This window comes from Dendropsophus ebraccatus, chromosome 8 (assembly GCF_027789765.1).
Source record: "Dendropsophus ebraccatus isolate aDenEbr1 chromosome 8, aDenEbr1.pat, whole genome shotgun sequence".
Classification (NCBI taxonomy): domain Eukaryota; kingdom Metazoa; phylum Chordata; class Amphibia; order Anura; family Hylidae; genus Dendropsophus; species Dendropsophus ebraccatus.
The window spans coordinates 64386147-64411558 of NC_091461.1; the positions used below are offsets into that span (position 1 = coordinate 64386147).

Genomic DNA, 25412 nt, shown 5'->3' on the forward strand with positions numbered 1-25412 from the left:
TCACATGTCAGCTGCCGAGAAGGAGCGAGGAGAAGTCCAGGCGCCGCGGTGCTGCACCAGTGAGCTTCCGGCCGGGGCCGGCATCCCGGAAGCTCACTGAATTTACAAGAAGTCTGGCGGCCGCAGCCCTTTAACTGCACGGGGGGGGGGGGGGGGGGGGACTGGCCCGGGGCCAGCGGGTCTGCCAGATTACCAATCCGGGCCTTTCTTGTACGGCCGCTGTTCCCCAAATAGCGGCCACCAAGAATGGACATGTCAATTACTTTGTGCGGCTGCAGAGAACACCGGCCGCAGTGTATACAGAGTATATATACTACAGCCATGGTTCCATACACTGTAATGTGATTGATCGCTGTAATTAAACAATGGCCGTTGTTGCCATTGTTTGGTGTGAGAATACAGTGTGTGAATATGGCCTAAGACAGTTTATTTTGACTAGCAACAGATGAAAAAAAATTATAACACATGACACAAATCTATAAAATATAAAAAAATCATTTATTTTACTTTCATGTCACAAATATTAATTCCATTTGCTTGTACAACATATTTGTGCATTAGATCCAGATTAAAAAAATCTATTTATTACCATATTTTATATATACACAATTTACATTAGGAAGAAGAACCTTTTCCAACCCATAGTTTAATGCATAGATGATTCTTTCTCAGATAATGGGATCATTCACAACATAAAAATAACTTACGTTGGTCATGAGGGTCCCCATTTCTTCATTCAAGAGGTGCTGTGCTCAAAAGCAATAGAATATCAACTGAGAAGTATCACAGGGATTGAGATAATGTTCTTCCTCCTACATTCTGTCTATTCACAATTCCATGTTTGGTACATATATATAGGTCTCTGTATTTGACCACAGGATGTCTGCTCTTTTGCTTGAAACCATTGTTATTATGTGAAAATGTGAGCCAAATGGGAGTGCAGTAAATGGGAATTTTAGTATATCATTGAAGCCTTTAAAATCTTCTATTTAAATACAGAATCAATACATGAAGGAGATATCTCATAAAGACATCCCTTGTCCATATACCCATTAGGGCATATTTATACCATAGGTGGAATAGTGCGTTGCAGGGGCCATATCTGGTATAAAAAGCATTTTAATGTCATGAGACAACCCCTTTAAGTCTTACATTGAATATTTTGGTCCAATAGATATATGCACTGTTTAGTATTTAACACTGAAATAAATACTTCTATCATTAACAAACCTAGTTAACATTCTAGGTTGAAAGGTGTAGCAGCGCATTATAAAAATCTGCAATAAATTAGTGTTATCTTCAAGTCTACAAAGCACACCTCCATAAATTAGAGGGAAAAAGAGGTGACATAAGGTGACATTAGCACTGCATTCAATATAGAAATAAATAATTGGTATGAGACCAGACATGTATACATGTAATAAAAGTATTAAGATGCAGAGGTTGTAGTGTTGCATGGACCCTGGTGCTTAAGGGGGTCCAGAAGCCATACTACTACATGCCAAATACAACAGTACTGCTAAAGGCTTTGATGGTGTTTCATGTCTCATGTCTCTTACTATACAAATGAGCACCTCCTGTTTACGAATCCTACACTGTGAAGTCATTGACTCACAGAAGTAAAACTTTTTGGGGATTATCCAGGATTTAGAAGAGCAAAGCTGCTTCTTTATTAATACTGCATCACACCTCAGGATGTTTGTGGTGTTATAACTCAGCTCCAAACATTTCAAAGGAGCCAAGTTGCAATACCAAACACAAACTGATGACACGTGTTGTGCTGTTTCCAGGAAAAAAAGGTAGCTGATATGTTTTTCTCATCCTGGATAACCCCTTGTAACATGTCATACCACAGCCTAGGGTTCAAGCTACTCCTCTTTATTAAATGAACTGTTTAATAACATAATTTCACAAACTATAACATTGCAATCACATGATTATTATGACTAATCGCTTTCAGTTTGTTACAGTACCTACAGTGTTATGTGACAACTGTAAAATAGAAACCATTGTTAAAAATGTATCTTCTTAACACTTAGTTGTCAGTATTTGTAAAGGATGGCTTCTCTTATCTATTATATACTAGAATAATACTGCACAAGTCTGGGCCTTAGTGCATATAATGTTACTTTCACACAACAAGAACATTCAATGATAGTTGATTCAGTTTAGGAAATTGGTTTAGTTACTGACTGAATTGATGTTAAAATTGATAGATAAGTCTTTTATCAAACTTAGAGTTCCGCTATATTATGGGCTAGTTTTGTAAGAAAAAGTATTAGGTCACCCACAAAACTATATAAAGTCTTATCAGTCTTTGCGAGGAACAAACCACCGGCGCTACCATCTTGAGGGATACATAGGAGAGTTTAAGGGTGAATAAAGACGTCTCATATACTCCGACCACTGATTGGTGCTCACTTTCAGAATAAACTACAAATAGCAGTCCAAAATGTAGCAAAAAGAAGGGCACTCACTATATGATGTGATCTTCTTTATTTAAACGTGCAATAAAATGGACATGCTGGGCAGCTCAGCAAACGCTATCATCAGATGAAGCACAAATGCACGTGAAACAGTTGTAGTCCGTTTCCTTAAGTATGTTGCATTTGCTGAGCTGCCCATCATGTCCATTTTAAATAAAGAAGAAGATCACATCATATGGTTAGTGCCCTCTCCTTTTTGCTACATTTTGGACGGATATAAAATCTTATTTTATCACCCTATAATAGCCAATGTACGACAAAGCTGCATGGGAATCTACATACTGCCTTGTGCTTGAGCATTCTGAAGAGAAATTATTAGTTTCAGCAGTTAAAGTGAATCTGTCACCCGCATTTAGAGCATACAAAAACCTCTCTGTTGCCTGGGTCTGTGTTTTTATTTTCATACAAAAACAATATTTTTAATGTGAATAGTATCAAAGAAGCTGAGTCTATCTTTCCCTGCTATGTCTCATTGTGCTGTAACGCTGAATATGCAAGCGGAGGACATCCAGCACAGTAAGGCCCAGGGGATTATAGGCTCCACTTCTTTGACACTATTCACAGCCCAAATAAAGTTTTTTTTTTCTCTCATGAAAATAAAAACACAGACACAGGAAACAAAAGTATGTTCAAAAAGCTTTATTGACATCTGTCCAGCAGTGCCACCAGCTCAGTAGTTGGTCAAGGGGAGACAGATTCACTTTAAGGTGTATCTGCATATACTGTTTGCAAGTTACATATGCATGTCTAAACAGTGATAGGTTCTATGTATCAAGTTTATCCATTTATTCACTATATAGGTGCACATGTAGGACCAAAGGGTTGATGTTTTTCATTGAGGCAGGCACCATAAAGATGTGTGGAGGCTTATAGGCCATTCATGCTCCACTGGGAATATATATATATTACAGTATATTGCTAAGAAACATTAACATGTATAAATACCTTTATTTATGGAAAGACATGTATCTGCTGGTTGCCCAGTGAGACAACACTGTTTGCTGCTGAATTGTTTGTCAGATCCAGGATGAATCTGTGGCTGCGGGTGTATTCTGAGTACAGTATGTCCATAGATAACTAACGCTGCACACCAGTCTGCTGCATAACCCTTTAAACAACTTGAGGGCAATATTGACAACAAACAAAGACTATTGAACTGAGAGCAATATTGACAATAGACATATGACAATTGTGTATTACATTACTCAATCATATAACATGTAGTCACATTTTACTTTAGGAAATGTTAGTTGGCAAGAAAGCATTTGATTCAATGTTAATCTCCTTTACTTTTCGTTGGAGTTTTTAAGTAGGACTGATAAAAGAAGCTACAGAAAAGGATCAGGTAACTTGAATACATAAGGGTTGACCAGAAAATGTTCTCTGGAGTACTTGAACATGTCCCGTTTTGCATCCATGTATACACCAGGACATTGACTATAGTGCCCATTACCATTTGCAGAATCTGGGTGATTGTGATAAACATGGCGCATGGACGTGGAACTTGAATTCCTGCAGCACGTAGAGTGTAATAAGAATACATGAAGGCATGCACAGTGTAGTTCATGGTCATGAACCATCCTCCTCCAGCTACCGTATCCTTATATGTATACCAGGTGTAAAGCAACACTGTAATGTGATGATACCAGTGAAGGAAGATTAACTTTTGCTTGCGCAGGACAATAAATAAAGTGTCACCTGGAAAGAAAGAGAAAAAAAAAACAAAACTTTTTAATAGAATATGATCTTTGAAACAAACTAGTAGTTGTACTGACATAAATACTTATCTGACTGTGTAGTAAAAATGGTACTGAAAGAGAAAAATTCTGATTAGATATCACCTGTATTGGGAACCTATTACACAAAGTGATTATTGGCTAAACAGGCCAATATCTACCCGTGTAATAGGTCCGGCAATCAGCTGACAGACGAGCATACGCCCATTCTTTGGCTGATCAGGTCATTTTTTTGGTGCACTGAACTTGGAAGCACTGCAATACCAGGTCAATGCCTGGAGAGGACAGAGCAAGCTCCCCCTCCATCTCCCTGTTCTAAAAATCCATTTAATCTATGGTCCCCAGATAGGGGACGTATCAGATATTAAACTGATAAGAACAGATACTACACTTGATCTTAGCCAAAAGGTTGAGAAGTGATTGATCATGTCATTTTGACCTACCTAAAAATCCTTAGCCGTCAAATGAACATCTTCCTATGTAATAAGCAATAGGAGTGGGCCACATGAATGATCTGCTGATTGTTCATGCCTCCATGCCCGAAAGATTACTGAACTGAGCAACAAGATCAGTGCTGGTTTCCAGCATGGCTCTTGCTGTGTAATAGGGCCCTTAGTATGTAAACTACGTGACAAGAGTAGTTTCATTGGCTGCTCTAGTAACGATAGGGACTGTCGTTACTGTATCCAAAAATGTTTTTAATACAAAAGCTCCCTCTCCATGATCGTGCTGGATGTGTTTAAAATAGTTTTTTTGTTTTGTTTTTGTTTTTTTGTTTTGCTGGATTCAACTAATAAAAAACCTGATACTCTCCATTAACAGTGTGGGGTTGTGTACCATAAGCTATTATGCAGTTACACAACAAAAGTATATTATTACACGCTCAAATAACAGTAGTGCGCTAACACTACTGTTTTCTAATAAATGTGTTTATTCAGCAGCCTCTATTATAGTAGCATGTAAATTCAGCAGCCTCTATTATTGAAGCATGTAAATTCAGCAGCCTCTATTATAGTAGCATGCAATGTACACCATACAGGTGTTTTATTTTATCTGGTAATGACTGTACTTGTGTATAGAATAAGAGATGCAAAGCCCTATGGAGGTGTCATATAATAGGGCAATACTAATTCTGAATGTAATCATAATGGTACAATGACTGTAAGTATCTAACATTTAGATATAGCCAGAATCCTGCTATCCTGCTCCTGCTCCACACTGATGAGGGGCAACACCCCAAAACAGCTGTCTGTGGATGGATACCGGGCCTTGGTTTTTCCCTTGTCATTACATTGACTTATAGGGCAATTTTTAATATGGTGGTTTTGGTGGTTCTCCTACAGGAGCCACCCCTTGGCTGGGTCCTTCCTGGAGGGATATCTGGCAAGTCCTGTGTTTCAAGACTCTTAAATGAGGCTCCATGGGCTCTTATTTTGCATATTTATATATCCCAGGGCGCAATATACCTAGGATTTCACTGTATTGAGTGATTTAACCAGCTGACAGTGTGATCTCCCTGAGATCAGTAAACTGTTTCTATAATAACATTTACAAATGTAATTCTAAAAAAAAAAGAAAAAAAAACACCTTTATTCTTATACTAACCCTGCCCCCCTACCCCAAGTTTAAATAAGGTCAGACAAAACTTCCAAGATGCAACAATAGTACCTAACAAGACAACTCATGGGAGATCCACCAATATAAGAAACATGAAGATTCTGTTCTTGGCAATATCGGGAGCATGCAAAGACCCACGGGCAACCCCCCCCCCCCCCAATGTCTTTTCTTTCTGACCTGTTATTTGTGTATCGCCTGTTCCTGGCTTTGGCTTCAATAATCTGTCAGGTAAATCTGTCTGTATTAGCACACTATAAGCTGGGTTCACACTACGTATAATTCAGTCAGTATTGTGGTCCTCATATTGCAACCAAAACCAGGAGTGGATTAAAAACACAGAAAGGCTCTGTTCACACAATGGTGAAATTGAGTGGATGGCCGCCATATAACAGTAAATAACTGCCATTATTTCAATACAACAGCCGTTGTTCTAAAATAACAGCAAATATTTGCCATTAAATGGCGGGCATCCACTCAATTTCAACATTGTGTGAACAGATCCTTTCTGTGTTTTTAATCCACTCCTGGTTTTGGTTGCAATACTGACTTAAATATACTGACTGAAATATACATATACTGACTGAAATATACGTAGTGTGAACGCAACCTTAGGCCGGGTTCACACTACGTAAAAAACACGGCTGTATTTTTTAACAGCAGGCATATTTGCGCAAACAACGGCCGTTATTTTGCGCAAATACGCCCGTTGTTACAAAATACGCCCGTGTTTTTTATGTATTGTGAACGTAGTCTTAAAGTGGTGATAGATGAAGAAGATAATAGATGGGATTGTTTTTCCCTGTTTTCTATATGAAATATAATGCTATAAATCCGGCCAGTATATGTGTTGCTTACTGGAAAACTGCAGTTGAAGCTCTGTCAATGAGACCATTTAGTTTTTAGTAACCGCAAAAAAAAAGGAAATAAAAAGCAGGAAGTGATGTCAGTTGTTGCTCTGCACAGATTGGCCCAGTGAAGATAAATGATGATTGTCCAGCAGCCAGGCATGCTCCTGTGCTGGGTACACTAACTGATCTAGGACCCACCCACCGATGCAGAAGCATGGGCAGCACATGGGAGCACTAAGGGGTCGCTGGATCTGCAAAATTTAAAGAAAAAAAATCTTACATATTGCAGCCATTAACTATATATTGGCTGGACTTTTTTAATGTCATGACAGGTACAATTTAAAGTGAATGTACCACCAGGCCCAGGCAGAAGCACTGGAGGCAGGCCGACCCACCCTTAGTGGGAAGAAACCCCAGCCCCTCAATGACATGACTCCATTAGAATTAATGGAACCCTATCATAGAGGGGCTAGGGTTTTCTCCCGCTAAGGGTGGGTTGGCTCGCCTCCAGTGCTTCTGCCTGGGCCTGGTGGTACAGTCACTTTAAGCTCAGAGCTCAGCCTCCCCTTTCACTGTGGAATGGCCTTTTAAAGGTCATAAACTATGCCCAGTAATGTTTGCCATTTATGTCAATGATACAGGTCCCTTTGTTTGTTATCCACTTTCTGTCTATGGGGCTTGCTGTAAAGCAAATCTCAAAATGCTGTTAAAACAGTTAAGGCAATATGGGTGCTCCCATAATAATGTACAGAAAATTATTATTATTATTATTATTATTATTATTATTATTATTATCTGATTTATCTGAAACAAATTATAAAAAGGAATGATTCAGCATCTACCTCTTACTAGTAAGAAAAGAAGTCTAACATTTAAACTGATATAATCTTAGCTAACAGAAAGATGGCAGAGATAACAAAAGATTCTTAGACACCAAGAATGTTCTTTTTTGTTTCATGACAACCTAAATCAATGCCTGGTCTTATGATAACAGTGGTCTTGATTGACTGGTTCTTCTGCATTCCCTGCCTCTCCATGAATGTAGCAGTTAGGTTTCTGGTGATAGGCATCAAGTAATATAACACCTCGCAATTTAAGTATCTGGCATGTAAATAAGATAATAGGGTGCTCTGAGGGGGGGGGGTACTATGGGAACCAGTGCTCAAGAAAGGTTCAGCAATTGTAATAAATGGAATACGTGGACTATAGTACCATCACCCACGCCGATAGTTCTCTTACCTGAGCGCCGGAGCATGACTTCACCCAGAGCGCACATCCCTTTACTGATTGGCGGGAGGATGTGTGGTCCGGATGACGTCATGCTCCAATGCTTTGCAGAAGAGGAGAGGACCTGAGCACTGCGGGAGGAGGGCGTGGGGGGGGGGGGGGGGTGCGCTCCGGCAGAGAGCTGCACGGCACATCTGTGTTTCTGCTGGAACCCGGAAGGAGGGCTGGGGGGTGCTCCGGCAGAAGCACATCACATCTAACTTCTATTTGTAGTTAGATGTGCAGTGCAGCTCTCTGCCTGCCGGAGTGCCCCCCTAGCTGGCCGGGGGTGAGGCGCCCTGTGCAAGCGCACAGGTCGCACACCCCAAAGGCCGGCCCTGGTTATGTTAAGGTGTAATTCCCATTATAGAAGCTTTGTTTAAATCAAGAGTACAAGATTTAAAAAAAAATATTTCAAAAAATGTTCCTTTCTCCAGTTATCAGACTCTTTTATTCCTGCCCATAGAAGTAGTCTATGGCAAGTAAAAATCTAAGAAAGAAAAGAGTTACTTGCTTTTCCATCAGTATGTAACTTTGGAATAAAAACAAGATTTGTTGGTTTAGAAAAAATAATAAGGTAATTCTGACAGTGACCTAAAAAACATGGACTTACCAAGCTCAGGAACTTTACTAAGGACGAAGGCATATGCCCAAAACTTGCTAACAGGGCCATTATAAAATCCCCGGTCACAAACTGATTGCTTGAAACCACTGGAGAGGAGTATGTTACTCATATACCAGCCAGTGCGGATCGCCCCAATGATACTGAAAACAGAATATAAATAGTCACATTAACCAATACATCCTTGTCATTAGTAACAAAGTTTATTCAATTTAAAAATTGTGCACCTTACTATATAATTTTCTGGTGCTTATGTAATCCCAACAAAATCTGTTGTGCTGTGAAGTGATGGCAACCATTTTTATCAGTTAGTAACTTAAAGGAAACCTGACAGGCTCCCGACTCCCAGCTAGATCCTCTTATACTGACCTCATCCCGTCGAGTCCCGCTCCCGGAACCAATCCCGGGACGGAGATATCCTGGTTAGAAGCGCCCGCGGGCTGTGGAGATAGGTTTCGGCAACCATAGAGAATGAATGGAGCCATGCGCGCTGCAGAGATGAGTCCGGCTCCATTGATTCTCTATGGACATCGGACCTATCTCCACAGCACGCGCGCCGGCTTCTGACTAGGATATCTCCGTCCCGGGACTGGCTCCGGCAGGATGAGATCAGTATAAGGGAATCTAGCTGGGGGTCGGGAGCCTGTCACCCCGACACAGGGGGTGACAGGTCCTCTTTAGAGCCAATGTATCCATCAGGTACATTGCTTTAGGATTTTTACATCAATAGACCAGCGGTGGCGTGGGGATGCTAGTGCTATGGTCATTTTTTGGAACAATGGCCCAGTTTCCACGCACATCATATGTTATTGAGGTCTGCATTTTATACCTATTTTACTGTTGTTTTTTTATTTTTTTATTTTACTGTATATGAACATAGCCTCAAAGTGATAGTAACTGTTGTGAAGAAATGCTAGGTTTCTTGTTTTTCACTAAAAAGTATATGCGACATTCTAGCAGAGTGCAGTGCTCCCCGCACACTTTTTTAAAAGTGTCATTTGTGATTCTAGCTTAATACTGACTATGGGCAGTCAACAGTAGTTGTTTCCGAGATACCATCACTACAAAGCATTTCTTCAACTTTGTTGCAAAGAACATGTGTTCTAGATGACACCACTGAATTATTTACTTGTAGCTTTTATCTAAGAACACTAAAGTAAAACAATGAGAACAAAAAGTGTAGGTTTCTATTGGCTGTGGTAAGCATCACATTCATTATACTGGAGACTCTCAAATAACAGGACTGCATGACATTGACTTGAAGCAGGCTGCACAGGCTACTGTACGTCTGTATTCCTTTAATTACATGTAGAAGTTTTCTTTGTGAGAGTGTATACAACTCAGACAGAAACAAAAACCATGGCCTGTTCCATTTGGGCTTACAATGTATAGAGGTATGCATATCTCCATACATACGCCATCAAGAGAAGCCTGTATGTCAGTTCATGAAGGTTGTGCATTTCTGTACTAAGGTGACATGTAGCTACCATGCACGCTGAAAGGCTCCATGCACCCAAACAGGAAAGTATTCAATGTGCTATGTTTTAAAGCGCTAGTACATAGGCATGTGTGTCTCTTAATGATATAAAATGTTTTTTTTTTTTTTTTTTTTTTTTAAATGGCCTTCAGATGTATTAGGGGACGATATTATATATAATACTCAGATTTAGAATAAAAAGATGATCTACAGAGGTGATCAAAACAGAAATCTTGGCACCTGATGAAAGATCAGATTCTCAACATTTGCTTTGCGGTCAACAAGCTCGAAAGACAACCTAAAGACAGTGGTTTATAAGGTGCAGGGAGAACACCAGCTGTGATATGTAGAACCTCCCTACACATAATGCACCTTTATAACATATCACGTGGTATTCATCAATAGTATCTGGAGGACATGGCCTAGGAGAATTGTCCAGTAATTGTCACATAGTAACGGAGTGTGGAGAAGAACAAAAGCTCACCTGAATATAGCAAGGGTAAAGGACCAAAGCACCAAAGGCCTGCGCAGTTCAAACCTTCTCCTTTCTTTCATGACACGCTGGCCTCCAAATATCACAGCAGCATACAGAAGTGAGAAAAAGAAGGACTTACTCCTGTAATGAGAATAGGATTGGTTACAAAACTAGAAATGATTACTACTGTCACATCAAAAATACCAAAATGTGGCATGTGGCAATAGGACAGGGCACCTTCCACCAATCTTTAGTAGATCCAGCCAAAATTCAGCTTAATCTTAAAGGGGAACTATTATCAGGTTAAATAAATCTAACCTGCTGATAGCTATCTATAGCGTACGGGAACGCTGAGGAGGCGCCGGTCTCGCGCTGTTAGTCGGGGTAAACTTCACTTTGTTAGGAGCACTGCGGCGTCATCCGGCCTGCCACTTCTAATGATAATTAATGGAGGGGGCACAGAGAAGGCAGGTAAGACATATACCTTCCTCCTCAGCGTCCCGGGCGCTATAGGGAGCTATCAGCAGGTTAGATTCGTCTAACTGGCTGATATTTCCCCTGTTAACATATAATCTATAGCAAAATCTTTGTGCATCATCAGACATTTTAGCAATCAGTCAGTATAGGTTTCTCCACAAATGCACTTTCACCTATTAATTCCTGGCAGCAACATTGTCATTACATAGATAATATGAGTTTTGTTTGGTTACCCTCCAGTAATTTTATTCACAGTGATTCACCACACAGTGATTTAAAGTGTCACTGTCCTCAGACTCGTACCAATCAGGAGAGCGAGCGGGAGAGGACCAGGCTGCAGCGTGTCTGTTCCCCGCTCTGTGTCAGCATAGTCAGTCATGATAGTGACACTCTAGTGCTTGCTGTCTATGAGGCTGCACAGCCACAGACTGGTCAGAACACCCATGCTGGTACAGTGAGCACAAAAATATCAAATATAAAACACTGAACATTGGGGGAAGGTAGCCTAATCTAATGACTCTTGCTTACTTTTACAACAAGGGGGAATATATATAAATGGCACTAGGATGCTCTGACGCTAGTACTAGCATTCAAAAGAATGATATTGTGACACACTGATGCCATGAAGTACAGCCCTTCTTGAAAGTGTTTTTTTTCAACAAACTAATGTGACTTGCAAAAATTAAAAATTCTATTTTCGAAATTGCCACCAGTTTCCTACCATGTGCACCAGTTTCTTCATATGCAAATAGGGTTCCTCTACACACTGGAGGCCGGCCCAGCATGCCAGTGTACTGACATACCCTTCCCTCGATGACGTGCCTTCTTCAGAAGCAAGTCTGGACGCATCACCAAGGGAAGGGGATATCCTGGGGTTGTACTGGGCAGCTGGGCCTACTTCCAGTGCATAGGGCGGCCATATTTGCAAAAATAGGGAAACCAGGTGGTGATTGGATAAATGGACCGTGCCACCAGGATCTCTGCGCAAGCCTGATCAGGTGAAATGTAAAAAAAAAAAAAATTAGTGTTTGTGGTACATTCACTTTAAATCGAACTATCACCTCAAGACATTAAACTTACTAAAATAATGTAATCACTAATAGTACTGGCTTTAGTGTGCTTTTGCCTGCTTCATCCGAGAGGAAATAGAAAGTCATTTATTATGTACAGCTCCCCGGCTCCTCGATTTCTTCGTAGACAACACATCATCTTCTGATGTCACAGGAGGCTTGGCTGGATCTTGACTCTATCCCCACCCCCCTGAGTAATGGTACCACTGACCAGTCCCTCCAGCCTGCTTCACCATCTCGCCATCATATACTGTACATAGATACACATATATCTTTATTTGTACATCTAGGTAAAGTGAGTTGTGATTACATCATGCTGGATCATGTGTTGAATGAATCCCACCGTCACTGTGCAGTAGCCTGCAATAAAATGAAATGTTCTGCAACAGAGAGGGTGAGAGGACTGTGATGAACAGCTGATATAAAGCAATACATTCTGGGACTTGTAGTACTGAGCAACTGCTCAACCAGGAGGTAGAGCCACAAATACAGAACTAAGACCCCCAAATGGTTTGTTTGTGTGTTTAGAACTGGAGCAGACAGGTAAGCATTGCTATATGCTCCTGCAGCATGTTTATTTATTTTTTCCTGATGTCGCAGTAACCCTTTAAATCCATAGCTCATCTTTTTTTAAATTCATGTAGAACATGTGTGTTACTTATGTGTATACAAGTAAAAGGCTCACAAAAAGTTTGATAAAAAAAAAAAAATATAGAAACCTATTAGTCATTTAGGTGTGTTCATGAGACCACAGCAAAGGTGCAGATGTGGGTGTGAGACTCTTCCTATGGGCTGCATTGGATGTTATCAGATCGAGAAAGGAACTCCTTTGAGAAAAGGGCTATGCCACACAATGTTCTACATTTACATTCTCTTTGTGTAATTAAGAAAAATAGCTTAAGGCTTGCATAGACAATTCAGCTTGATTTACAAAAAAGGTATTTCGTGCCTCTTTGTTTATTGGGGAATTAAAGTGTATTAAGAAGCAGAATTTACCAGAAGAGTTCTGATGTCTTCGTATGTAGGTTTAAGTTTCATTGCAGCGGGTCTGTTGCTGCAAATATTGGCTGGGGCATTGACCACATATAGGCTGTGTGGGTTGGAGGCAGGGGGGGGTTATCTGCTATTAGGTTACCTATCTACAGGGGGGACCTGGATACTGGGGATGCTACCTACAGGGGAGGGGTTAACTTAACTGCTGGAGATACTACCTACAGGAGGACCTTGCTACTGGGGAGATCAACTCCAGGGCCTGGATAATTAGCTACAGAAGGGACCTTTAATATGGGAAACTACAGGACATGGCTGCTAGGGGAAATGCCATAATGGGATGACCCGTCTAATGCGGAACATTACATACTGGGGAACCTACATCATTGGGGAAACTACCTGCAGAGGACACCTGCCTAATGAGAAAGACTAGCTACTGGGGGGACTTTATTATCTACTGCTGGCGCCTCTCCATTTACTGGACTTACCTACCTATTGGGGGAGATCTACTCCTCCATCCAAGCCACTTACCTACCTACTTCACTGTAGAAGACACCAAGGGGTGGGGCATTATCACTAGCGTTGAGCGGACCTGTCAAACTGTTTAGGTTTGGCAATGTTCTCTAAGCCCGTACTCTCAGCATTTGATTCCCTGCAGAAATTGGTTGCCGCCAGAAGACTGCCAGGAAAACATGGAGACAGCATATGGCTGTATCTATGTTTTCCAGCACTCCCTAGAATGGCATCCAACTTCTACAGCCCCAGGGAATCAAACACCGAATGTTCAGGTTTGGAGAAGTTTGCTGAACCCAAACAATTAGACAGGTCCGCTCAACACTAATTATCACTGGGGCAGTATACATGGGAATAGGTAAGTAGGGAGCTGGAAAAATTCCTTCTATGTTTGTTTGTCTGGCACCTTCTGCAAGAAAGAGTGGTGGCTGGAAGAAATCGCACGACTCCAATCAGGGAAGACACAGTAATACTTTATCACTGTGCATGCTCCGAATATTTTCAAAGCAAATGTGCTCACATATTGCAGCTTTGTCCCACTGGGACTGAGATGGAAAACCATTACTGCCATAGAAAAAAGTAAAGTGTGTGCAAGTGTTTATAACGGTAGCTTCACATCTACCGGATTTGCAGCGGATTTTACGCTGCGAGTTTGCAGCGAAATCCGCTGCAAATGCTGGTACAGTGAAGTTGAAGGGGTCACATACCCGCAGTGGAATTTTCATTACGCTGCCAGTATGTGACCTGGCCCCTTCAACCCCCTACAGCCCGCCGCCTGCGCCCGGAGCATAAACTACCTGCTCGGCGCCACGGCTGTATGTGAGGCTCCCGGCGGTTCCCATCAGCCAATCAGTGCTGCCTGTGCACTGATTGGCTGATGGGGACCGATGGGAGCCGGGAGCCTTATATGCAGCCGCGGCGCAGAGCAGATAATGTATGGTCCTGGTGTGGGCTGCCGAGTGTTAAAGGGGACGGGTCACATACTTGCAGCGGAATGAAAATTCCGCTGTGGGTATGTGACCCATTCAGCTTCACTGTGCCAGGATTCACAGCAGATTTCACTGCAAACTCACAGTGTGAAATCCGCTGCAAATCCGGTACATGTGAAGCTAACCTTAGGGGGTGCAATTTAGCCCTTTCAGAGCTGTGGTTTCACTTCTAATTTGTGACTTGTGATTGAGAGTCGCAATGGAACCATATTAAAATCATTTAATGCAATGTTGCAATGTGATATTCAGGATGTAATAGAATAATAATTTACATTACGGAAAGAATTCTTGTGGAAATTCCAGACCATCTAATGGCAGTATCAGTCCTTCCTATAGCAAAGGAATAGCCAAACATTAGTCTATAGCCAATATTCCTCTTTGAAAGGGAATCACCTGTGTCCTACACCTGGTATATAGACTTTCTCATTGCCAGTGAAAGTTGTGCACACATTTTTACAGGCAAATTAGACTGTGACAATCTGAAAAAGTATTGCATAGTGGAAGAGACCTTTGTACCAGGAAGACACACGCTACAGAATATTCTAGAGTCTTCTTTGTTCTATGGGTGTATGGAAGTTGTCAGTTAGGAATTTCTTTCATTTCAACCATTTTTCTAGTAATAGAAAAGCATACTTGACGATAGTTATAAATTGTGTTAGGGGTTTCCAACCTCTTTGTCTCCAGCTATTGTAAAACTACAACTGTTGCACTTTTGCAAAAACTGGGTATACATTGTACAGCCTACATAAGGCAGACTGTCTTATAGTATTTTATTGTTATCATATCAAAAACTGGTAGGGGAGAATAATTGATTCACATTAAATAGGCCTGTTCCTCCACCTTTGAAGTTACTGTAAATGATCTTTCACACCCTTCTTAACACGCCCATAGTTTCCCTTTGCCTTCTATGATGTGACAGGAGAGTCATGCTGACTGCATGACATTATAAAGTGCAAGATTTTTTATGCAGGGAACAAAATGATTGTTGTTTAAGTGCATGTGGGTCACGCTAATGGGTGCTTCTTGACATCGACTGACAAAAAGAAATATGTTTGCCATATGAGAATTCTAGGGAAGCTAGGTGACATCCCTTGTGGGGGCTGTCACAAACAGAGAGAAACAGAGAGTCAATACAGTGATCTTAAACCTGTTGCACAACTGCAACACCCAGCATGTGTGGAGTTGTAGGTTTGCTGGAGAGACCACTGAGTTAAAAAGACTTTTTTTTAGGCAGAAATGCAATCTAAACTTCAAAAGATGCGCTCTCTCTCTCCAAATATGCTTCATCCAATATAATAGACTACTTTTGCCAGGACGGCAGGTTATCTGGATTGTAACTAACAGCTAACCTTAAATGACAAAGCTACATTGTTTTGCAGATTATATTGAGAGAATACACAGAAGATATTTAAAGCATTTTTCAGGGAATCAGAAAGTTATGCCAATGGAATGAAACTTTAAGGCGAAGCTTGAATTCATGGTAAGTGACCTGGAACTATGATTGCTGTCACTCACCAGTTCTCCTGCATCCACTGGATGGCTTCTTGGATATCAAATATTTTTTCAAAATCATATTCCTGTAGAAGAATAACTGAAGTGTTGTGCTCGTCCATGTCTGCCGTGCAAATGAACACAAGTGTGCTCAGTCCTGTGCTGCTGCTTCTTCAATGAGACAGGACCGGTATAGGAAAAGCCTGTTTAACCTGTATCATCACTACAGGCACCCGCCCCTTTACTGAGCACAGCCTACACCTGCCTCACCTATAGCATCATTTGCAGAGATAAGCCTGCAGCAGTTACAAAACCATAATTACACAATACTGACTACTATATGGCCTTGAATGTCTGAATATATAGAAGAAGACTTGCCACATAATAATGGTGTGACATGCAACTGCTTTACATCAGTGCATTTCTCTTTTTTCCAATAATATATGGAAGTGCTATGAATAAATCCAGTTGTTTTAGGCTACAGACACTTCATCCTCAAAAATTACAGATCGACAAAAAATACAGATGTTTCCATAGACTTCCATAGACAATCTATGCTGCAATTACAGTCCATACTAGAGCTTGTCCCTAAACATGGACAGTGTGAACAGCCCAATAGAAATCAATGGGCTCTAAATTGGTCCATGATTGTGTATCTGCAATTATGAACAAACTTATGGAATGTGTGAATGTAGCCTTAGTGTTATAAGGCAGCTTTTTAGAGTTTCTAGGTTATGCAATTTAGATGTCATGTGCAACCCCTAATAGAGTAGATCATGGTGCAGGGACATGTGACAAAGCTTGGGTCTGTTTAGCTACTCTTTATGTGCATATTCCCACGGCCATGAAAGTGATTGATCCCAGGCTTCAGCTTACCTGTGAATCAGTATTCTGTGTGTAGAAACCATGGTGAGATAGATATCACTAACTGAACAAGTGTTGCTCTTGCTTCTGGTCACTAAGAAACATGTCTACAAACACCATAAGTGAGGTGATGGAAGCTTCTAGAGATAAACACCTATGCACTACTTTACTAGAGACATTATAAAGTCAACCATACACATACTAACAAGTGTAATAAATTATCTGATGTGAGTGATTTGAACAATCCAGACAAGGCTTTTTTTTTTTTAACTCCAGACCTCAAGGACTCCTAAATGTCATGTTTTCTGGATTTCCTTACTATTTTATTGCCGATATAATTATGGCCAATGCATCAGGCTTTATCACAAGGGTTCTCTGCATGGCATATCCTCAATCATGCTCTGTTGGGGAGCAGTGTCGGACTGGAGTGCTTGGGCCCACCAGGGGAAATCATTCTTGGGGCCCACCCTTCTGCCACCATACTTATCTATGGTAACATTAATAAGGGTCCAGTAACACGGTGTGATATGGGGCAGTGTAGGGCTGCAAACGATTGCTAATCAGCAGGGCAGGAATACACCGAGATGTGCGGCCAACAACAATGATTTATACAGCTGCACAAAAGATCAAATCAGCCGACTAGCGGGCATTTGCGTGTCAGCTGATCTCTGACACTTTTACATGGGGCTTCCTAGGATCTTTTGTTACCTATAATTGCCCTGTGCAATTGGCTATAAGACAGGTTTCTTTGCATGATAACACTTTATACAGATACAAAAGTCATACAGCTACCAATAACACCAGTATATAAAGAGCAAATATCCCCACACATATTACCGCCATACTGTTACTGACCAGATCCTGTATACCAAGACTGATATTACCAATAATACCAGTATATAGGAGGGAAATAGTATCACCATACATATTACCGCTATACTGGTGCTGACCAAATCCTGTATACTATGACCAATATTACCAGTATACAAGGGGGAAATATTACCGCCGCTACTACTGACTAGTACCACCATATACTGACTTACACCGTCACCGCTGCTACTGAATAAAATCCTCTGTACACAGACCACTATCACCTCATACAGTCATATAGAGGCAGACCCAGCTCTACACAAGCTCTATACACCATATACATTACACTGCAGTTACATCAGGTGACTCACAGGAGACGTCTTCTCTGATCGGAGTTCTTCGCTTTTCATTTTCTTCTCCATCTGCCCTGGGCTATTAGAACTTCTCCGAGCCATGAATCCACAGAATCTGCCAGACAGACATATTAGGCTTCACACTCTGGCCCCATCCTCATCTCTCTACACACTTCCATCTATATGGAAGACTGAACAAGGGACCAGTAAAGGGGCCAATACAGATGTGCACATCTGTATTGGCCCCTTTACTGGTCCCTTGTTCAGTCTTCCATATAGATGGCCCCATGTGCATCTACTATAGTAGAAATTCCCCTATAGTAGATGTCAACCTCTGTGCATCCCCTATACAAGGGGTAGGGAACCTTGGCCCTCCAGCTGTTGCAAAACTACAACTCCCATCATGCCTGGACAGCCACAGCTAAAGCTGTAGTTTTGCATTAGCTGGAGAGCCAAGGTTCCCTATCACTGCCCAATAGTATATGACCCCCTCTGTGCATGCCCTATTATATACATCCCCCCTGTGTTGTCTCCCCTATAAATGGCTCCCCTATGTTGGCCCCCTTATAAATGGCTCCCCTGTGTTATCCATCCCCCATATACTGTAGATAGCCCCCTTTTGTTGTCCATTCCCCTATACAACCCCCTTATGTTGTCCATCCCCCTATATAGCCCCCTTCTGTTGTCAATCCCCCTATATAGCCCCTTATGTTGTCCATCCTCCTATATGGCCCCCTTATGTTGTCCATCCCCCTAAACAGCCCCCTTTTGTTGTCCATCCCCCTATACAGCCCCCTTTTGTTGTTCACCCCCCCCTATATAGCCCCCTTCTGTTGTTCACCCCCCTATATAGCCCCCTTCTGTTATTCACACCCCTATTTAGCCCCCTTCTGTTGTCCATCCCCCTATAAACCCCCCTTCTGTTATTCACCCCCCTATATAGCCCCCTTCTGTTGTCCATCCCCCTATATAGCCCCCTTCTGTTGTCCATCCCCCTATATAGCCCCCTTCTGTTGTTCACCGGCCTATTTAGCCCCCTTCTGTTGCCCCCCCATTTAGCCCCCTTCTCTTGTTCACCCCCCTATATAGCCCCCTTCTGTTGTTCACCCCCTATATAGCCCCCTTCTGTTGTTCACCCCCCTATATAGCCCCCTTCTGTTGTTCACCCCCCTAAATAGCCCCTTCTGTTGTTAATCCCCCTATATAGCCCCCCTTCTGTTGTTAATCCCCCATATAGCCCCCTTCTGTTGTTCACCCCCTATATAGCCCCCTTCTGTTTTTCACCCCCCTATATAGCCCCCGTCTGTTGTCCATCCCCCTATACAGCCCCCTTTCGTGGTCTATCCCCCATATAGCCCCCTTCTGTTGTCCACCCCCTATATAGCCCCCTCCTGTTGTCCATCCCCCATATAGCCCCCCTTCTGTTGTCCATCCCCCATATAGCCCCCCTTCTGTTGTCCATCCCCCATATAGCCCCCTCCTGTTGTCCATCCCCCTATACAGCCCCCTTTCGTTGTCTATCCCCCATATAGCCCCCTTCTGTTGTCCACCCCCTATATAGCCCCCTTCTGTTGTCCATCCCCCATATAGCCCCCTCCTGTTGTCCAACCCCCATATAGCCCCCTCCTGTTGTCCATCCCCCATATAGCCCCCCTTCTGTTGTCCACCCCCTATATAGCCCCCTCCTGTTGTCCATCCCCCATATAGCCCCCCTTCTGTTGTCCATCCCCCATATAGCCCCCCTTCTGTTGTCCATCCCCCATATAGCCCCCTCCTGTTGTCCATCCCCCTATACAGCCCCCTTTCGTTGTCTATCCCCCATATAGCCCCCTTCTGTTGTCCACCCCCTATATAGCCCCCTTCTGTTGTCCATCCCCCATATAGCCCCCTCCTGTTGTCCAACCCCCATATAGCCCCCTCCTGTTGTCCATCCCCCATATAGCCCCCTCCTGTTGTCCATCCCCCATATCTGTTGTCCATCCCCCATATAGCCCCCCTTCTGTTGTCCATCCCCCATATAGCCCCCCTTCTGTTGTCCATCCCCCATATAGCCCCCTTCTGTTGTCCATCCCCCATATAACCCCCCTCCTGTTGTCCATCCCCCATATAGCCCCCTCCTGTTGTCCATCCCCCATATAGCCCCCCTTCTGTTGTTCACCCCAATATAGCCCCCCTTCTGTTGTTCACCATAATATAGCCCCCCCTTCTGTTGTCCATCCCCCATATAGCCCCCTCCTGTTGTCCATCCCCCATATAGCCCCCTCCTATTGTCCATCCCCCATATAGCCCCCTCCTGTTGTCCCCCTAAAAATAAACAAAAACAACTCACCTTACAACACGCTCCCCCGTCGGTCGCGGGTGTCTTCTTCTCTCTTCACGACAGATCAGCCGCATCCTGGTGAAGTCCCGGGCAGCACGTTGCCTCTGAGCTCTGTGTGCGCCGCGGCGGCTGAGACTTCCGGTACACGCTCCCAGCCGGAAGTCCCAGCCGCCGCAGCGCACACTGAACTCAGAAGCGACGTGCTGCCCGGGACTTCCCCAGGATGCTGCAGATCTGTCGGGGGCGGGAGCGGAGGTGACACTGACACTCTTGTGATCGCAAGCAAACGCTGCTTGCGATCACAAGAGTGATTGACAGGGCGGGAAGCCTATGGCTTCTCGCGCTGTCAATCAGCACACTACATTTAACTGGAAGCGATTGTTGCGATCGCTTCCAGTTAAAAAGATAGGTGCGGCACCCGAGTGGGCCCCCCGGGAGCACGGGGCCCCGGCTGGGCTTGCTGGCTGGAGACCACATGGCTGCAGTCTCCAGCCCTGTGTCCCCTGACGGGGGGCGGGGCCCACTCCAGCTCGGGGCCCACCAGGGGTTTCCCCGGCCCCCCGGTGGCCCAGTCCGAGCCTGTTGGGGAGCCATGAGGACTAGCATTATGTAAGTCTGCACTAGATCATCTACTAGGAAACCGTATTGTGTTCAGTATGTTCCCCATGCTTTTGTGCTCATCCACAATTCTCTATAACCTCCAATTTTTCTCAGTCCATATATAAAGCATTATCCAGGTTGATGTAATATCCTTGGTACCAACCTGCCAGCAAGGATCTGATAGTGATGACTTGAGTTTTATGATTAGAGATATCCAAACCTTGAGCCTGCTTGAGTTTGTCCAAACCCAAGCGTACCGCATTTCATCATTGGTGGCTAAAAATGTTGGATGCAGCCCCAAGGCGGCCTGGAAAACATGGATACAGTCATAGGCTGCATCCAATTTCTACAGCCACCAGTATTCAAATGCCGCACACTTGGGTTTGTACAACCTCAAGCATGCTTGAGGTTTGCTCATCTCTAGTGATGATGTAATCATGCAGTTCATAGGAAGTTATCTATGCAGAAAAGACCACTTCCTGTTACACATGAAAGCATGCCATTTTCTTGTGGTCAGAATGGGGATCATGTGACCCAGCTGCAATAATGAATAGATAGATGAAACATAAACTTCTAAGAAAAAAAGTGATATAGCAGTTATACCAGGGGTGAGTTAGCTTTTTTAAACCTTTAAGGACCCAGCCCAATATGAACTAGTGTACTGGGCCAATTTTCATTTTTGCGCTTTCGTTTTTTCCTCCTCCCCTTCTAAGAGCTCTAGCACTTTCAGTTTTCTATCTACAGGGCCATGTGGGGGGTTGTTTTTTACAGGAATAGTTGTACTTTGTAATGGCGTCTTTCATTCTACCATAACATGTATGATGGAAACCCCCAAAATATTATTTATGAAGATATAAATTGGTAAAATTGGAAAAAAGAATGCAATATGGTAACTTTTGGGGGGTTCCTGTGTCTACGTCAGTGGTATCAAACTCAAATACACAGTGGGCCAAAATTAAAAAATTGGACAAAGTCGTGGGCCAACCTTGATAATTATTGAAGCACGAATGCAGCGGTCCAGGCATCAGTGGTGTGTGTCTCCCAGCGCTGTGCACTATGATAAATGACATGATAAATTGCTATGATATGATTAAACCCCAACCCATGTAATAGCCAACCCCCCCAATATTGCCCCATGTAGTAGCCAACCCAACCAAAAATGCCCAACATAGTAGCCAGGCCTTCCAGTAGTGCCCAAATAAGTGCCCGAATAGTAGCCAGCCCCCCAAGTGTCCTATATAGTAGCCAGCACTCCCCAATAGTCTCCTATAGTAGCAAGCCCTCCCCAATAGTCTCATATAGTAGCCAGCCCTCGCTACTATATGAGACTACCGGGGAGGGCTGGCTACTATATGAGACTACCGGGGAGGGCTGGCTACTATATGAGACTATGGGGGAGGGCTGGCTACTATATAAGAGACTATGGGGGAGGGCTGGCTACTATATAAGAGACTATGAGGGAGGGCTGGCTACTATATAAGACTACAGGGGAGAGCTGGCTACTATATGAGACTATTAGGGTACTATTACACGGAACGATAATCGGCCGAATCGGCCCGATTCGGCCAATTATTGCTCCATGTAATAAATACAACGATCAGCCGATGACAACGATCATCGGCTAATCGTTGATATAGCTTCTCGTTTACAGGTATTATCGGGCCCCATCGGCCCGTGTAATACCACCCTTAGGGAGGGCTGGCTACTATATGAGACTATTAGCTCTCCCTACAGACTTATATAGTAGCCAGCCCTCCCCCATAGTCTCTTATATAGTAGACAGCCCTCCCCAGTAGTCTCATATAGTAGTCAGCCCTCCCCCATAGTCTCGTTTATAGTAGCCATGGTGGGCCAGATGTAATTCAAACTCTGGCAGGCCAAAAATAATGGCACCACGGGCCAGAGTTTGACATGACTGGTCTACGTAATGCACTAAACGGTAAAAGCGAAATGATACCATTATTCTATAGGTGAGCCTGAACATAACCACATGCAGGTTTACACAGATTTTCTAATGTTATTTTGCAATTAATTATTAATAAAATGGGCCTATTGTGACTCTTATAACGGTTTTAGTTTTTCACCTACGGGGCTGTATGGGGTGTAATTTTTGTGCGCCATAATCTCTAGTTTTTATTAATACCATATTTGTGTAGCTCAGATGTTTTGATCACTTTTTTATAAGTGGCATTTTTTCCCTCTTTTCGTTTACGTCATTTGTCGTACAAGATGACGATTGTTATATTTTAATAGATCGGACAGTTATGCATGCTACGCTATATAATATGTTTATTTATTTAATTATTTTTATATGTTTTATTTATATAATAGGATAGGGGGGTGATTTTAATCTTTATTCGGCGAGGGGTTTTGGGGTATTTTAAAAACATTTTTCCTTTTTTTTTTTACACACTTTAAGTCCCCTTGGGGGACTTTTACATGCAATCATCAGATTGCATACACTGATCAATGCTATGCCTTTGGCCTGCCTATGGCAGACTTAATGAGCAGAGCGCCGATCAGACTGCACAGAGGAAGGTACGAGACCTCCTGCAGTCGATGAAAGCGATCGGGACCCCCGCGGTCAACTTACACTTAAGGGGTTATTGACAGGCCGCAGCACGATCGCTGCAGCCTGTTATTAATGGTAAGGGCCTGGCTGCTCACTGCTATGAAGCACCTTAGTCCCCCATGACATACAGTTACATTAAGGGTCGTCTAGGGGTTGAACTCACAATACAAAAGAAAACTAGAGCCTCTAAGCTCCCTGTTGCTAACACAGATTAGCCGATGAGATAACATCTTGGTAAGGTGTATGAGGCTAAGGACCCTATTAAATGGGGCGATTATCTGCCTGATTCAGGCAGAATCGGTCAGATATCGCCCCATGTTTTAAAGACAACGATCAGGCCAGGAGCAAATCATTGGCTGCTCGTTGTCTTTTAGAAGGTTCTATTGGCCATTGACCATACATCACTTTGTGTAATAAGAGGTGCTTGGTTGGTGGCTGATGCAACAGTATATAGATTAAAGGGGTATTCCCCCCAAGAGCTAAAAAAAATGAAATGCTCCCAAACCTAGCTGGCCTTACTCACCAAGTCCCTCTGAGTATTTTGAGACGTCTCCCATCTTTCTAGCTGCTGCCGTTCCTGAGTTACAAGTTTTTCTAAAAGCCAATCTATATCCAAGATAGGAAACTACATTTCCCATCATGCAATGCTTCTGCCTGATGATGGTGAAGTAGCAGAGCTGAGACAATGAAGGAGATGATGACAGTGTAGCAGAGCTGAGATGGTGGTGTCGGTGTAGCAGAGCTGAGTTGGAAGAGACGTTGTAGCAGAGCTGAGTTGGAAGTGACGTTGTAGCAGAGCTGAGTTGGGGATGACAATGTAGCAGAGCTGAGTTGGGGATGACAGTGTAGCAGAGCTGAGTTGGGGATGACAGTGTAGCAAAGCTGAGTTGGGGATGACAGTGTAGCAGAGCTGAGTTGGGGATGACAGTGTAGCAGAGCTGAGTTGGAAGTGACGTTATAGCAGAGCTGAGTTGGAAGTGACGTTATAGCAGAGCTGAGTTGAGGATGACAATGTAGCAGAGCTGAGTTGGGGGGACGGTGTAGCAGAGCTGAGTTGGGGATGACGGTGTAGCAGAGCTGAGTTGGGGGGGACGGTGTAGCAGAGCTGAGTTAGGGGGGACGGTGTAGCAGAGCTGAGTTGGGGATGACAATGTAGCAGAGCTGAGTTGGGGATGACAATGTAGCAGAGCTGAGTTGGGGATGACAATGTAGCAGAGCTGAGTTGGGGGGACGGTGTAGCAGAGCTGAGTTGGGGATGACGGTGTAGCAGAGCTGAGTTGGGGATGACGGTGTAGCAGAGCTGAGTTGGGGATGACGGTGTAGCAGAGCTGAGTTGGGGGGACGGTGTAGCAGAGCTGAGTTGGGGGGACGGTGTAGCAAAGCTGAGTTGGGGGGGACGGTGTAGCAGAGCTGAGTTGGGGGGGGGACGGTGTAGCAGAACTGAGTTGGGGGGGACGGTGTAGCAGAGCTGAGTTGGGGATGACAATGTAGCAGAGCTGAGTTGGGGATGACAATGTAGCAGAGCTGAGTTGGGGATGACAATGTAGCAGAGCTGAGTTGGGGGGGATGGTGTAGCAACGCTGAGTTGGGGATGACGGTGTAGCAGAGCTGAGTTGGGGATGACGGTGTAGCAGAGCTGAGTTGGGGGGGACGGTGTAGCAGAGCTGAGTTGGGGGGATGGTGTAGCAGAGCTGAGTTGGGGGGACGGTGTAGCAGAGCTGAGTTGGGGGGGACGGTGTAGCAGAGCTGAGTTGGGGGGGACGGTGTAGCAGAGCTGAGTTGGGGGGGACGGTGTAGCAGAGCTGAGTTGGGGGGGACGGTGTAGCAGAGCTGAGT

At 43.5% G+C, this 25412-nt stretch overlaps 1 protein-coding gene and 1 non-coding gene across 2 annotated transcripts; both read right to left on the reverse strand.

The window, feature by feature from the left end:
- Positions 1–479: 479 nt before the first annotated feature.
- On the reverse strand, positions 480–16235 carry ELOVL3 (ELOVL fatty acid elongase 3). The gene is made up of 4 exons (XM_069980583.1): positions 16082–16235; positions 10537–10668; positions 8567–8718; positions 480–4184 (listed from the first exon to the last, which is right to left on the reverse strand). The coding sequence occupies exons 1-4, from the start codon at positions 16177–16179 to the stop codon at positions 3763–3765; spliced, it is 804 nt and encodes a 267-aa protein (XP_069836684.1). The 5' UTR covers positions 16180–16235; the 3' UTR covers positions 480–3762.
- LOC138800169 (U2 spliceosomal RNA) lies at positions 4453–4643 on the reverse strand. Its single transcript, XR_011364373.1, has one exon. It is a non-coding gene; the product is annotated as a U2 spliceosomal RNA (small nuclear RNA).
- Positions 16236–25412: the final 9177 nt, after the last annotated feature.